General features: G+C 51.5%; 1 protein-coding gene across 1 annotated transcript; it reads left to right on the top strand.

Annotated features, from left to right (window-relative positions):
• Nucleotides 1–6: 6 nt before the first annotated feature.
• Nucleotides 7–8955, top strand: ELFN2 (extracellular leucine rich repeat and fibronectin type III domain containing 2). Its single transcript, XM_017738021.1, has one exon. It carries the CDS (start codon nucleotides 496–498, stop codon nucleotides 2920–2922), a length of 2427 nt encoding a protein of 808 aa, XP_017593510.1. The 5' UTR covers nucleotides 7–495; the 3' UTR covers nucleotides 2923–8955.
• Nucleotides 8956–11225: the final 2270 nt, after the last annotated feature.

Raw genomic sequence — 11225 nt, 5'->3', positions numbered from 1 at the left:
TGTTTTCGACATGTTTGATGCAAAGCTCTGCAGCTTCTCAGAGGGAACCCAGGAAAGAAGGAAGAGAAGGAGTAGAAACCAAGGGAGCGTGAGCGACGCAGGAGGCAGCCCTGCCTTGTTCTTCCAAATCACATTGTGGAGGGTTGGGACAAAAGTGGAAAAAGTGTGTGAGTCGCTCATGAGCATCAAAGAAGATTCATAATCCTCAACCTGAATTTTTGTTTAGAAAAGAAGCACAAGGTAGTTCTCTTCCAGACCAAACATCCGTGGTCATAGCTCTTGGGTGTTCCGCGAGAAGATTGCATGTGTTCCCCTTCCTCCATGCTCCTGGTTTGACCCAGAGGGCAAGAAGAAACAATGGTGATGACACCCAGTAGGACTGGGGTGCTCATTCCTTTCCATTGCTAAACCCCAGTTCCTGCCCCCTAGTTTCTTTTTGCTGTTGTCCTGAGATTTGGCATTGGTTTTTGTTGAGGATTTTTTTCCCCCGTCCTGATGAGGGCACCACTGCAGACCATGCTGTGCCTGGGGTTGTGGGCAGCTGCCCTGCTCTGCTTGTTTTCCCCTGGCACCGTGCGAGGTGACTGCTGGCTGATTGAGGGGGACAAAGGGTATGTGTGGCTGGCCATCTGCAGCCAGAACCAGCCCCCGTATGAGACCATCCCCCAGCATATCAACAGCACGGTGCACGACTTGCGTTTGAATGAGAATAAGCTCAAAGTGGTGCTGTACTCCTCCCTCAACCGCTTCGGCAACCTGACTGATTTGAACCTGACCAAGAATGAGATCTCCTACATTGAGGATGGGGCTTTCATGGGTCAGTCAAACCTCCAGGTCTTACAGCTGGGCTACAACAAACTCACCAACCTGACAGAGGGCATGTTGCGGGGCATGGCCCGTCTCCAGTTCCTCTTTGTGCAGCATAACCTAATTGAGCTGGTCACCCCTACTGCCTTCTCCGAGTGCCCCAGCTTGATTAGCATTGACCTGTCATCCAACCGCCTCAGCCGTCTGGAGGGCAACACTTTCACCAGCCTGAGCAACCTGATGGTGTGCGAGCTGGCTGGCAACCCCTTCAACTGTGACTGTAGCCTCTACAGCTTTCTTAACTGGCTGGCTCTCTTCAACAACGTCACCAAGAACTATGACCGCCTCCAGTGTGAGACTCCACGGGAGTTTGCTGGGTATCCGCTTCTGGTGCCTCGGCCTCACCACAACCGCAATGCCATCACCATCTTCCAGTCCATGTGCAGAGGGGGCACCATCCCCTCCCTTTCCAGGGTCAACCCAACTCCTTACACCCCTGACTCCCAGCGAGACCTGGATGAGGGCTCAGCCATCAGCCCTGGGGATTTCCTCTCTGTCAAGCCTCCAGCCTCTTCCACCACTGACTCCTCCTTCAGTCCCAGCATCAAGCTACATGATGTCACCATCACTTCAGCCATCCTGATGGTCACCATTCCCATGCCCTACAGTAAGATGTATGTGCTGGTCCAATACAACAACAGCTATGTTTCTGACATAGCAACACTGAAGAGCAAGAAGGAATATGTCACTGTCAACAAGCTGAAGGCCCACACTGATTATACATTCTGTGTGGCCTCTATCCGCAACAACAGGCGTTACAACCATACTTGCCTGACCTTTGCAACTCGGAGCAAAGGCAGGGAGGACCCTATTTCCAGTACTTCCACCACTACACACTATATTATGACCACCCTGGGTTGCCTCTTTGGGATGGTCATTGTCCTGGGGGTGGTCTACTACTGCCTGCGGAAGCGGAGGATGCAGGAGGAGAAACAGAAATCGCTCAATGTCAAAAAGACCATTCTGGAAATGCGTTATGGATCAGATATTGATACCAGTACCATAGTCCATCCTTCCCAGAAGCTGGGTGAGCCACCTGTCATTCCTGTCTCACGGATGTCCTCCATCCCTTCCATGATTGGGGAGAAGTTGCCCCCATCAAAGTCAATGGAAGCTGGGATGGAGACTCCTAAAGTCACCACTAAAGGTAACTACATTGAAGTGCGGACTGGTGGTGGGGATGGGCTGGAGAGAACCCAGCGGGATGAGGACCTGAGGGAGCTTGACAATGGGCAAGGCTCAGCTGCTGAGATTTCTACTATAGCCAAGGAGGTAGACAAGGTCAACCAGATCATCAACAACTGTATTGATGCCCTCAAGCTGGACACAGCATCCTTCCTGGGTGGTGGGACTGGTGTTGACTCAGATATGGCCTTTGAGTGCCAGTCCATCCCAGCCGGGTCCTCGAGTGGGCTAGAGCGGCCCAGCTTTCTTTCCCCACCCTACAAGGAAAGCTCCCACCACCCTTTGCAGCGCCAGCTCAGTGCTGATGCTGCTGTGGCCAGAAAGACCTGCAGTGTCTCCTCTAGTGGCTCCATCAAGAGCGCCAAGGTCTTCAGTTTGGATGTGCCTGACCACCCACCACTCAGCAAGTCTGACTCCAAATACATTGAGAAGGGCAGCCCACTTAACAGCCCTTTGGATCGTCTTCCCTTGGTGTCTCCAAGTGCCATCCATCACTTGGAGGTCAAGCCTTCTTACCATTGCAGTGAGCACCGTCACTCCTTCCCGGCCCTCTACTATGAGGAAAGTGCTGACACCTTGAGCCAGCGGGTGTCATTCCTCAAGCCACTGTCCCGGTCCAAGCGAGACTCCACGTACTCCCAGCTCTCCCCCAGACACTACTTCTCGGGCTACTCCTCCAGCCCTGAGTACTCCTCAGAGAGCACCCACAAGATCTGGGAGCGATTCCGGCCTTACAAGAAGCATCACAGGGAGGAGGTTTACATGGCAGCTGGGCATGCCCTGCGGAAGAAAGTTCAATTTGCCAAGGACGAGGATCTGCATGACATCCTGGATTACTGGAAAGGAGTCTCTGCTCAGCAGAAGCTGTGACTCTTCCTCACAAGGAAACAATACAAACCAAGACCCCCCTCCAACAACCAGAAAAAAAAAGCCACTTGACTGTGAAAAATAAACCAACAACAAAATACTCCTGAGAAATACAAAACTGACAAAACCTTTTCTTAAAGTTTACAACAACTCTTACACACACAGACACACACACTGACACACACACACACACACACACACACATGCCGAATTGTCTCTACTGTGTTACGGGGACCATTGTTCTGCCCGCAGATGGCTGGTAGGAGTGTCCTGCTCTGACACTGTGGTAACAACGTTGGAGTGTGGGTGGGTGGGAATGGCCTGGGAGTGGGTGGCAGGAGAAGGGCAGGGATGGACACTCACTGGGCATGAAACTCAGCTGTGAACTATTCATCTTTCTGTTCCTGTTGAAGGCTGATTTTTCTTTTGGGTGAGAGGGAAGGACTTTGGTTTAGAAAGCTTCCTTGTCCACCTTGTATACCTGCTATGCCAAATCTTCCATCACTAACGTTTTCCCTCATTTTCTTTAGCAGTGGAGGCTTTTCTCTCTCTCCCGTCCCCTTCCAAGACAGGTGGAATTGCTGGAAGAAGTTATTTTCCTTTGCCCTTCCCTATCCCTCTCTGTTAAGGGTCCCTGGGCTTGAACTTTCTGTCTAGATACTTCACGAACCTCCATCCTCCTCAGAGGAAGGAGAGGAGATGTGAAGGACCAAGGCGGGTAGGACCTGCCATATAACAGGCTCTGTGCCCTTGCTGCTCTTCCTCCTTCCCTTCTCCTGCCATGTTGCTGCTGATGAACACCAGCAATTCTGGAGTGATAGGCATTCTCCAGACCTTCTCAGAGCCAGTTTTCTGCCAGTTGGTGGGGAGAAATGGGTTGTGAATGTTCTCTTTGTCATGGCAAGCCAGGTTGTCAAGGAGTGGTGGAGGAAAAGACAGGAAGGTCTGGTCTTTCAGAGGTGTATAGGGTTCCCATCTCTCCATGTTACAGGTCAGAGGTCCTCCCCTCCACACACGCCTATGCTCAGGCTGCCCTTGAGTAGTCAGTTTAATACTCTCTGTTTATGTCCTCCTTACTATGAGGAAGGGACCTGGAGAGGACCTCAGCAGAACAAGTTCTCCATGAAGCTTCTGCAGCTCTTCCCAACTGACTTCACCGTGGGCTGTGGGGTGGGTGTCCATGAGAAGAGCATCACCCAACCTCCTCACTTCCAGGTGTGTGTGAAGAACGGGATTTCAGTTGCTCATCTCACTGGGTTGGCCTCACAAAGAGTCTTTCTCTTGAATAGGCCATGGACGTTCTGGCATGGATAGGGGACAGCCTAGGGCGAAGACAGGAGCATGGGGAACAAATGGGGTGTGAGAATGGGGCCTGGGAGTAGCCCAAAAAGGATGGCCTGGAAGAAGCTCCCTTTATGTGCGCAGCCGCGCTGTGTGCGCTGGGATAGAAGAGGACACCAGCCTCTGGATGGCAGGGTTCCTTTGACTACTTAGAGGCCCTCATGAGAATCAGAGCAACATATCACCTCCTAAATCCTCCACCTCCTCACAGGTGTGACAAACTTTTCTTAGGGATCCTTTCATGTCTTGGCAAAATCCCAGTTGCACTTGCTAGGTCTCAACCTCTGTCTCTTGGGTAGAAGATCTGTCACAGAGTTGGGAATGAGCCTACTGCCCTCTTCACCTAACCCCATTTCTGAGCAGCCCAACAAAGCACAATCTTGGCACCATCTCCCCCAAAGTTTTTCTGTCAGGCAGGAGTGCTGACTGCTGAACATGTCTTTATGCAGCACAGTGAGCCTTCTCTCCACGATCTGCCCAAAACTTGACTGTTGTTCACCTCTACCAGGATGAGGGTGAGGGCCTATGTTGTGTTGGCTCTCCCTAAGTAGTTATTTCCTCTTTGAGGTGCTCCTTAGAAGACCCAGTGTTTTTGGGGGTCCTGGGAGAAGGATGAGGGTGTAGGAGCTTCTCTGGGAGGCATTTACATGCTGCATGCAGAGAACTTGCCTGTTATCTGCCAGGTAGCAGCACTGCTGTGACAATTTCACCTTCTGTAAGTGAGGGGGAGCAGTAGGCAGAGTCTGGTGCATGAAAACCAGAGCAGGCATCCCCAGAGTGTAAACCTATGAAGATCTGTGGAGTTTCTTCCTTGTAGGGATGCTGATGGTAACAATCCTAAGCCAGGTCATGACCCCATTGCCTCAGACTTTTCACTGTCAGCCTGCTTTCCCACAGTCAAAGCATTGCTTGCCTTGAGTCCAGAGGTGTTCATGGGACTGACTCCACATGGTAAGAGCCCGTCCCACCCAGAGGAAGGGGTGTGTGTGCACACATGTGTGTGCACCTGTGTGCAGGAGGATGAAGGGAAGATACGAAGGGAAGTCACATCACTGCTGGCAGGCGTCCCTCCATGTTGGGACCATGTGGCAAACCAAGACAGGTAAATGCTGTGAGAGATGCTTAGGCACAACAGAGACCTCCCCAGGTACCACATGGAGCAGGCTCAGTGGTCTTCCAGCATGGCAACCATCCAAGCAGAAAAGACTAATGGCTGGGGCACAGAATTGAACTGGAAAAAGGGGATGACAGGCAAGGGGGGATGGAGTCTTGTTCCTCTCCGCAACTCTTCCTCCCCTGTGCTTCTCTGCTGTATGGTCTTGTAAACAGTTCTGCTCAGTCAATACTTTAAGGAGGAGCATTAACCTGTAAAGGTTTCTGCTTTCTCCCCTCAACACCTCAAAGAGGCAGAAAAGAAAGGTCAGGGATACAGCTCTCATCAGGCCCTTCTTTTTTCTGTGGTGAGGGTAAGGCTGGAGAGGAGGGAAAAGCCATTTCTCTCCCAGCTGTAGCCCCCCACTCCAAACCATTGGATGAAGTTTGCACAAGATGGACTGTTCTGTGGGAGGAAGAGGGCAAGGAAGGGGAACAAAGTGTCTCACCTTCCTTCCTCCTCCCTTCTTCTTTGTCCTGCTCCCTCCCTCAGGAAGAGGGCTCACAAAGTGATGCCAGCCCTGTTGGAGGAAAGCAGATTTAACGTTCTATTTGCATGACAATTTTACTGTATTTTTCTGAGCAAACACCTGTTGTGTATGTGCCAGTTTGTTGGAATTTAACCTCCTCCCTCAAAGTCTCTCCTGTCCTTGTCCCTGTTTTCTCTGCTCCTTTCATTCATCCCTGATGTGATTTTATGAGAGACTCCTATCAGTTTGAGAGGGAACATACCCCAAAGAGAACCCAAACCAATCACCCCATAAATGTCATTCCTTCTTCTTCCCAGTGTCCCCCTTGCCCTTACTCCAAATGCGGTCTCTCAGCTGCTTTTCATGGTCACGTGTGTAAAGGGGTATGTGTTATATACCAAAGGCCTGCTCTTTCTAGCAGCCGCCATTTCTCCTAGTTATTGAGGAACAGGAGTGAGGCCTGACAAGATCGATCTTGTAAGAGAAATGCTCACTACCCTCCCTTTGCCCTGGCTGCTGTTCCTCAAAAAGCAAGGTTGATCTTGAGGAAACGTGGAGTGCTTTAGCTGAAGGGAAACCTCTGATACAGTGAAAACTTGATGTGGAGCTTGTTACAATCACTTAGAAGATCTCCCACCACCTTCCTCTCATTGATTGCATAGACCTCTGGATTAAGTCTGTCCTATGCATTCTCTCCCCTGGCTGGCCCTGCAGAGGGCAGGACATGATGAAACCTCAAAAGCTTCTTTGTTGGGAAAAAGTGTGGAGAGACTGCCTGAAGTCTCTAAGGCCACTTTGGCTTGGCTTTGGCAAGTCCCTCAATGCTGCCTTCTCCCAGGGCAAAGTGGACTTCTAGGGCCGAAGCAAGACCAAACCCTTTCACACTTTATTTCTGGCTTGGTGAGTATTGGCAGAGAAAACAGGGGTTTAGTTCACCTCACTGGAAATTGTGGAGGGTGAGGGATGAGGCTGGGCACAGACCTGCCCTCTAGCCCCAGGGAGAACCTTGGGGAGAAGCCTGGGCTGGGGTCCTGCACCCAGGAGACTGAAGGTGAGACTCTAGGCATGCTGTTCCCATGAGACAGAGCTCTTTCCCGTATCTGCTGGTGCTGCCCCAGTTTATGCTGCGGTACCATGTTCCCTTCTCCCCTCCCCACTCTTCCATGCTGAATAAATCCCTCTTGAGGCAGGTGTGAAATATTCATGACTGACAAATGAAGAATTATGTCGGGCTGAGGAGGCCTCTGTGTGTTTGCAATGCTAATCAGCCTGCCTTGCTGGAGGAGGCTCTGCCTGGCAGGCTTGAAGGAAGGAGGGGAAGATGCAGGAGGAAGGTGGAAAAGGAGCTGAGACAGAGAGAGGAGGGGCAGACACAATAGGAGTGAATAAGGTATGGTGGGACCAAGGAGTCACCACTCCTTGGTAAGGAGGCAAGGAGGTAACAGGTAGAGGGAGATGGAGAAGGTGGAGGAAAGGGACAGGCTGGAAAGACCTGGAGAAGAGATGACCACAGTGGAAAGAATGGGATGATAAGGGACAAAGAGAACAGCAAGGAAAAGGGTTGAGTGCAGGGGTGAAGGCTCTCTGAGAGGAGGTGGGGAGTAAGTCAGCAGTGCCTGGAGAAAAAAATCTTGGCGGACTTCATGATGAGCTGTGACCCCTCTCTGTAGGGCAGAGCTCAGTGCTGCAGGGTGGGTAGCTGCTGTATGGCCAGGAGCTGGACCCAGGGCACCAAAAGCACATTTGCCATGCTTGTTGCTGACTGGAAAGCTCAGCTGCGTCAGGAAGGACACACAGCCTCCAGGAGCCTGGAGAAATCCCTTCCACCGTCACCACCTCCTTCCTCACAAGCTGCAGTCAAGAAGAGCCTCATGGAGCCGTGTCCTCTTGCTGGAGCCAGCCTGCTGCTGTCCCACCACCTGAGCAGGAGGGAGCCTCCTCAGGGTGGCTTGGTGTGGGACGGACACTTTGTGCCACCCCCCACCAGGCTATGGGGCTTTCTTGTAGGGCTGGCGGAGCCTGCCCCACCTCAGCCACGTCCTGCCCACCCTGTCTGAGCAAGTGTTTTTTGGGTCCTTCCCTGAAGAAGGGGCAGAGGGGAGTGTCTGTTGTGTCCCCCTACACACGCACGCATTCCCAACCCTGTCCCTCAGCCGCTTTGGCCTTGTACTGTGAGGGGCGTTCTCGGTCTGCCTCCCCTTGACTGTCCCCCCACGCACCCTGGAGAGGTGTCTCCGTACCTCTCCCTGGCCATCCTACTAGGGCAGCTCTCTGCAGGGCTGCCCCAACCCACCCCGTTCCTGAGTGGTGAGAGGGCATCCCTCTGCCTGGCTTCTCCTTCTCCCTCTTCTCCCACTCCTTCTCCTCCCTGCCCCACCCGGGGTTAAACTCCCTCTTCCCCCCCTTACGGTCCCCCTCTGTATGCCCCTTCCTCGCGCGTTCGGCTTGGCCTTTGCCTCCCCCATAACTACCACCGCCACTGTGAGGCCTTGCTCTTGGGTGGCCTGTCCCTGCCGCCTGCTCTCCGCCTTCCCTGGGGGGAAGAGGAAGAGTCTGTCCGGGTCAGGCCAGACCCTCCAGGGCTGGTACGGCTGGTCCATCCACAAGCACAGCATCTGGGGTGAGGGGGTGGGAAGGGGCGGGCAGCTGCCAGGCACAGAGAAGGGGGTGTCAGCCCTTGAATGTAAGGAAGGGCCTGGGAGGCAGCTGCTGGGACTGGCTCCTTGTGGCCTCTTTGGTGTTCCTCCTTCCGTAACAACCCTGTGACCCCCCCGGTTGTGTATGGACAAATTTAAGTTGGAGTTATGTTCTTTACTTTCTTCTTTTTTCTTAATTTCCTTTCTTTTCTTCTTTTAGATTTGTATTTCTTTCTTGTTCTTTTCTTTCTCTTTTTTTCTCTCTTTCCTTCTTTTCCTGTTTTAAAACTGAATGGCACGAAATCGTTTTTCCTCAACTCGGAGATTCCTGTATGGAGAAAATCAATTTCTATATTTGCAATAAATTTCTTATTTAAAAAAAAAAACAACAACAAAAAAAACCTAAAAAAAAAATCAACAAGCAAAAACTATGAAAAGCTGCTTCTGAGTCCATTTGTTCTAGCCTTGTCTGGCAGAGGAGGTGGAATGGGGCTGGGATGGGATGGGACGGGATGGGATGGGAGGAATCCGGGGATGGGCAAAACTGAGAGAGTTGGGTCAGGGCATGGGAAGATTCTCCCAGGCGCACAGTGGTCACCGGCTTCCCCCAAACACACTGTTTCTCTCAGTTGGGTCAGGGCATGGGAAGATTCTCCCAGGCACACAGTGGTCACCTGCTTCCCCCAAACACACTGTTTCTCTGCCCTTGGCTATTGCCTGTTTTGGACACACCCTCATTTTTACCCGGCCATGGGTAACAGTGTTATCAGTTCTGTTGTGATACCAGCCCTTTCCTGCACCAATCAGCACCAGGGTTCTGCCCCACCCAGGGCAGGCATACAGCACTCTCCGGGTGTAAGGCAGAGCTTCCTTGCCCATTACCTACGCAGCAAATCCTCTGCCTGAGCTCCAGAGCTCTCTGGAGGAAGGCTATCCAAGGCAGGGGATCCAGCCGTGGGTAATGACTGAGCAATCTGTAGCCTAATCCACCAGCAGATATCCTGATCTCAGCTCTTCCTAAGCATCAATATTTAAAGTTAAGAATACAGCCAGCAAATCCATGCCTATTGGTGCATTTATACACATAATTAGGCCAATTTGTGTATGGTGACATAGCAGCCATTCCCTTGCATGTTTTGTCTCTGCCTCCTGTTTCTTAATGTTTCTAGTTTCTCCTGAGAGTAGTATGGCTCCTTGGCTCTGAGGGTTTCTTTTTTTTTTGCTCTTGCACATGCAGCTTTGATTAGACTGATCTAGCCATGGCTTCTAGGCTTCCTTATTGAGCGTGCTGAGCTCACAGTCTCTGCTCCTTGTGTAGCAAAGGACAGCAATAAATGGTTCTAGGGAGTTGTGAGTATGGACACAACAGCTCCTGGATATATATGCTGCAGTCGCTGATGACTCTTTATTAATGCTTGAATTGATTTGAGAGCAGTCCTAGGAGCAGATGCTACTACAGGCAGATGCTTCACAGTCTGACATGTTCTCCATTGGGCTTGGGAGGAATGATTGGGTGTGGGAAGGAATGGTGCTGGGCTGTGTATCTCTGGAGGATGGAGAATGGTGCATAACGAAGAGGAGCTCTTCTGGGGTTATTCAGAGCTTCATCTGCTTGGTGGAAAGCTGGATGTTTCAGTCAGAGTGATGTTCCTGGCATCTGCATCTCTGCAGTGCAGGGATACAGGCCTTCTGAGACAGGGCATTTCAGACCTTGGGAGGAATTAATGCATAAATTATAAAGAGGCGTAATCTAATCAGTAGAGAGCCCCCATGCTGTTTATTTTGTTGCTAAATTCGATTTTGTCTCCACAGTCCTTGCATTTCATTTGGTTGCTCTGCCACAGGGATGAGAAAGGACAAGATGTATTTGCAAATGCTGTCTAGGAGGAGCAGGAAGCTTTGGGAAGGGAAGACTGTCAGGGCTGAAGTCGTGATAAATGTCCTGAAGCCAGGTGAGGACTGTTGGGCTGAGGAGACATGGAGGCACTGTAGTCGGCCCTCTGGGCCAAAATGATTTGTGGTGAAAGAGTTAAGCAGTGCTTGTATTTGAGCAGCCTTTGGCTGATTCCAGTCAGAGACCTTAAGAGTCCTCTGCTCTGCACAGTGCTATGTGAGCTGGTGTGTGTCCAGGGAAGGGATGAGATGTGAGCTGTGTCTGTGAGTCTGCATTATTCTCTCGAGTGCCTCTGGACATAACTGTGCCCAACAGACTGCAGTTCCTGCAGCAAACCACACTGACCTCTGCCTCCAGAACCTGCTTGGTGGACCATGATGTATGCATCATGGAGAGAGAGAAGGGGCCATGGCTGTGCTGTGGACAGTGAAGTGGCTGCAGTGGGCAGTGTGAGGGTGGCCAGAGTGAGCTGGCCTGCAAAGCAAACCTACCCTGGAGAGGAACAGGGGTTCTTTGCACAGCCTCATGCTTGGCTGGCTGCAGACTCGGGAAGACCATTTTGTGTTTCCTTGTGGTTGGTTCATGCTGACGTGGTTCTTTTCCACCCTTGTGAAGTTCAGTGACTTATCCAAGCCGTAATGTGCTGCAGCACAGAAAGACCTAACTTAGCCACAGAGCCTTTTGCCGGAAGTCATACGGGACAGTTGTCATCTCTTTGCCTATGTGTGCATGTGGAAGTGCCTCTGTGTTGTGGTACCGACAGGCAAGTAGGCAACATTGCCCTCTTCTGGACTGACTGTAAGCACTGGAAGA

This window comes from Corvus brachyrhynchos, unplaced genomic scaffold (assembly GCF_000691975.1).
Source record: "Corvus brachyrhynchos isolate BGI_N302 unplaced genomic scaffold, ASM69197v1 scaffold56, whole genome shotgun sequence".
Taxonomy (NCBI): domain Eukaryota; kingdom Metazoa; phylum Chordata; class Aves; order Passeriformes; family Corvidae; genus Corvus; species Corvus brachyrhynchos.
Note: the sequence above shows the minus strand (reverse complement) of the source record. Positions and strands in the feature narration are given on the sequence as shown.

Bases quoted from the DNA above. Each gene is read 5' to 3' on its own strand.
- ELFN2 (XM_017738021.1), top strand. From the start codon at position 496: ATGAGGGCACCACTGCAGACCATGCTGTGCCTGGGGTTGTGGGCAGCT.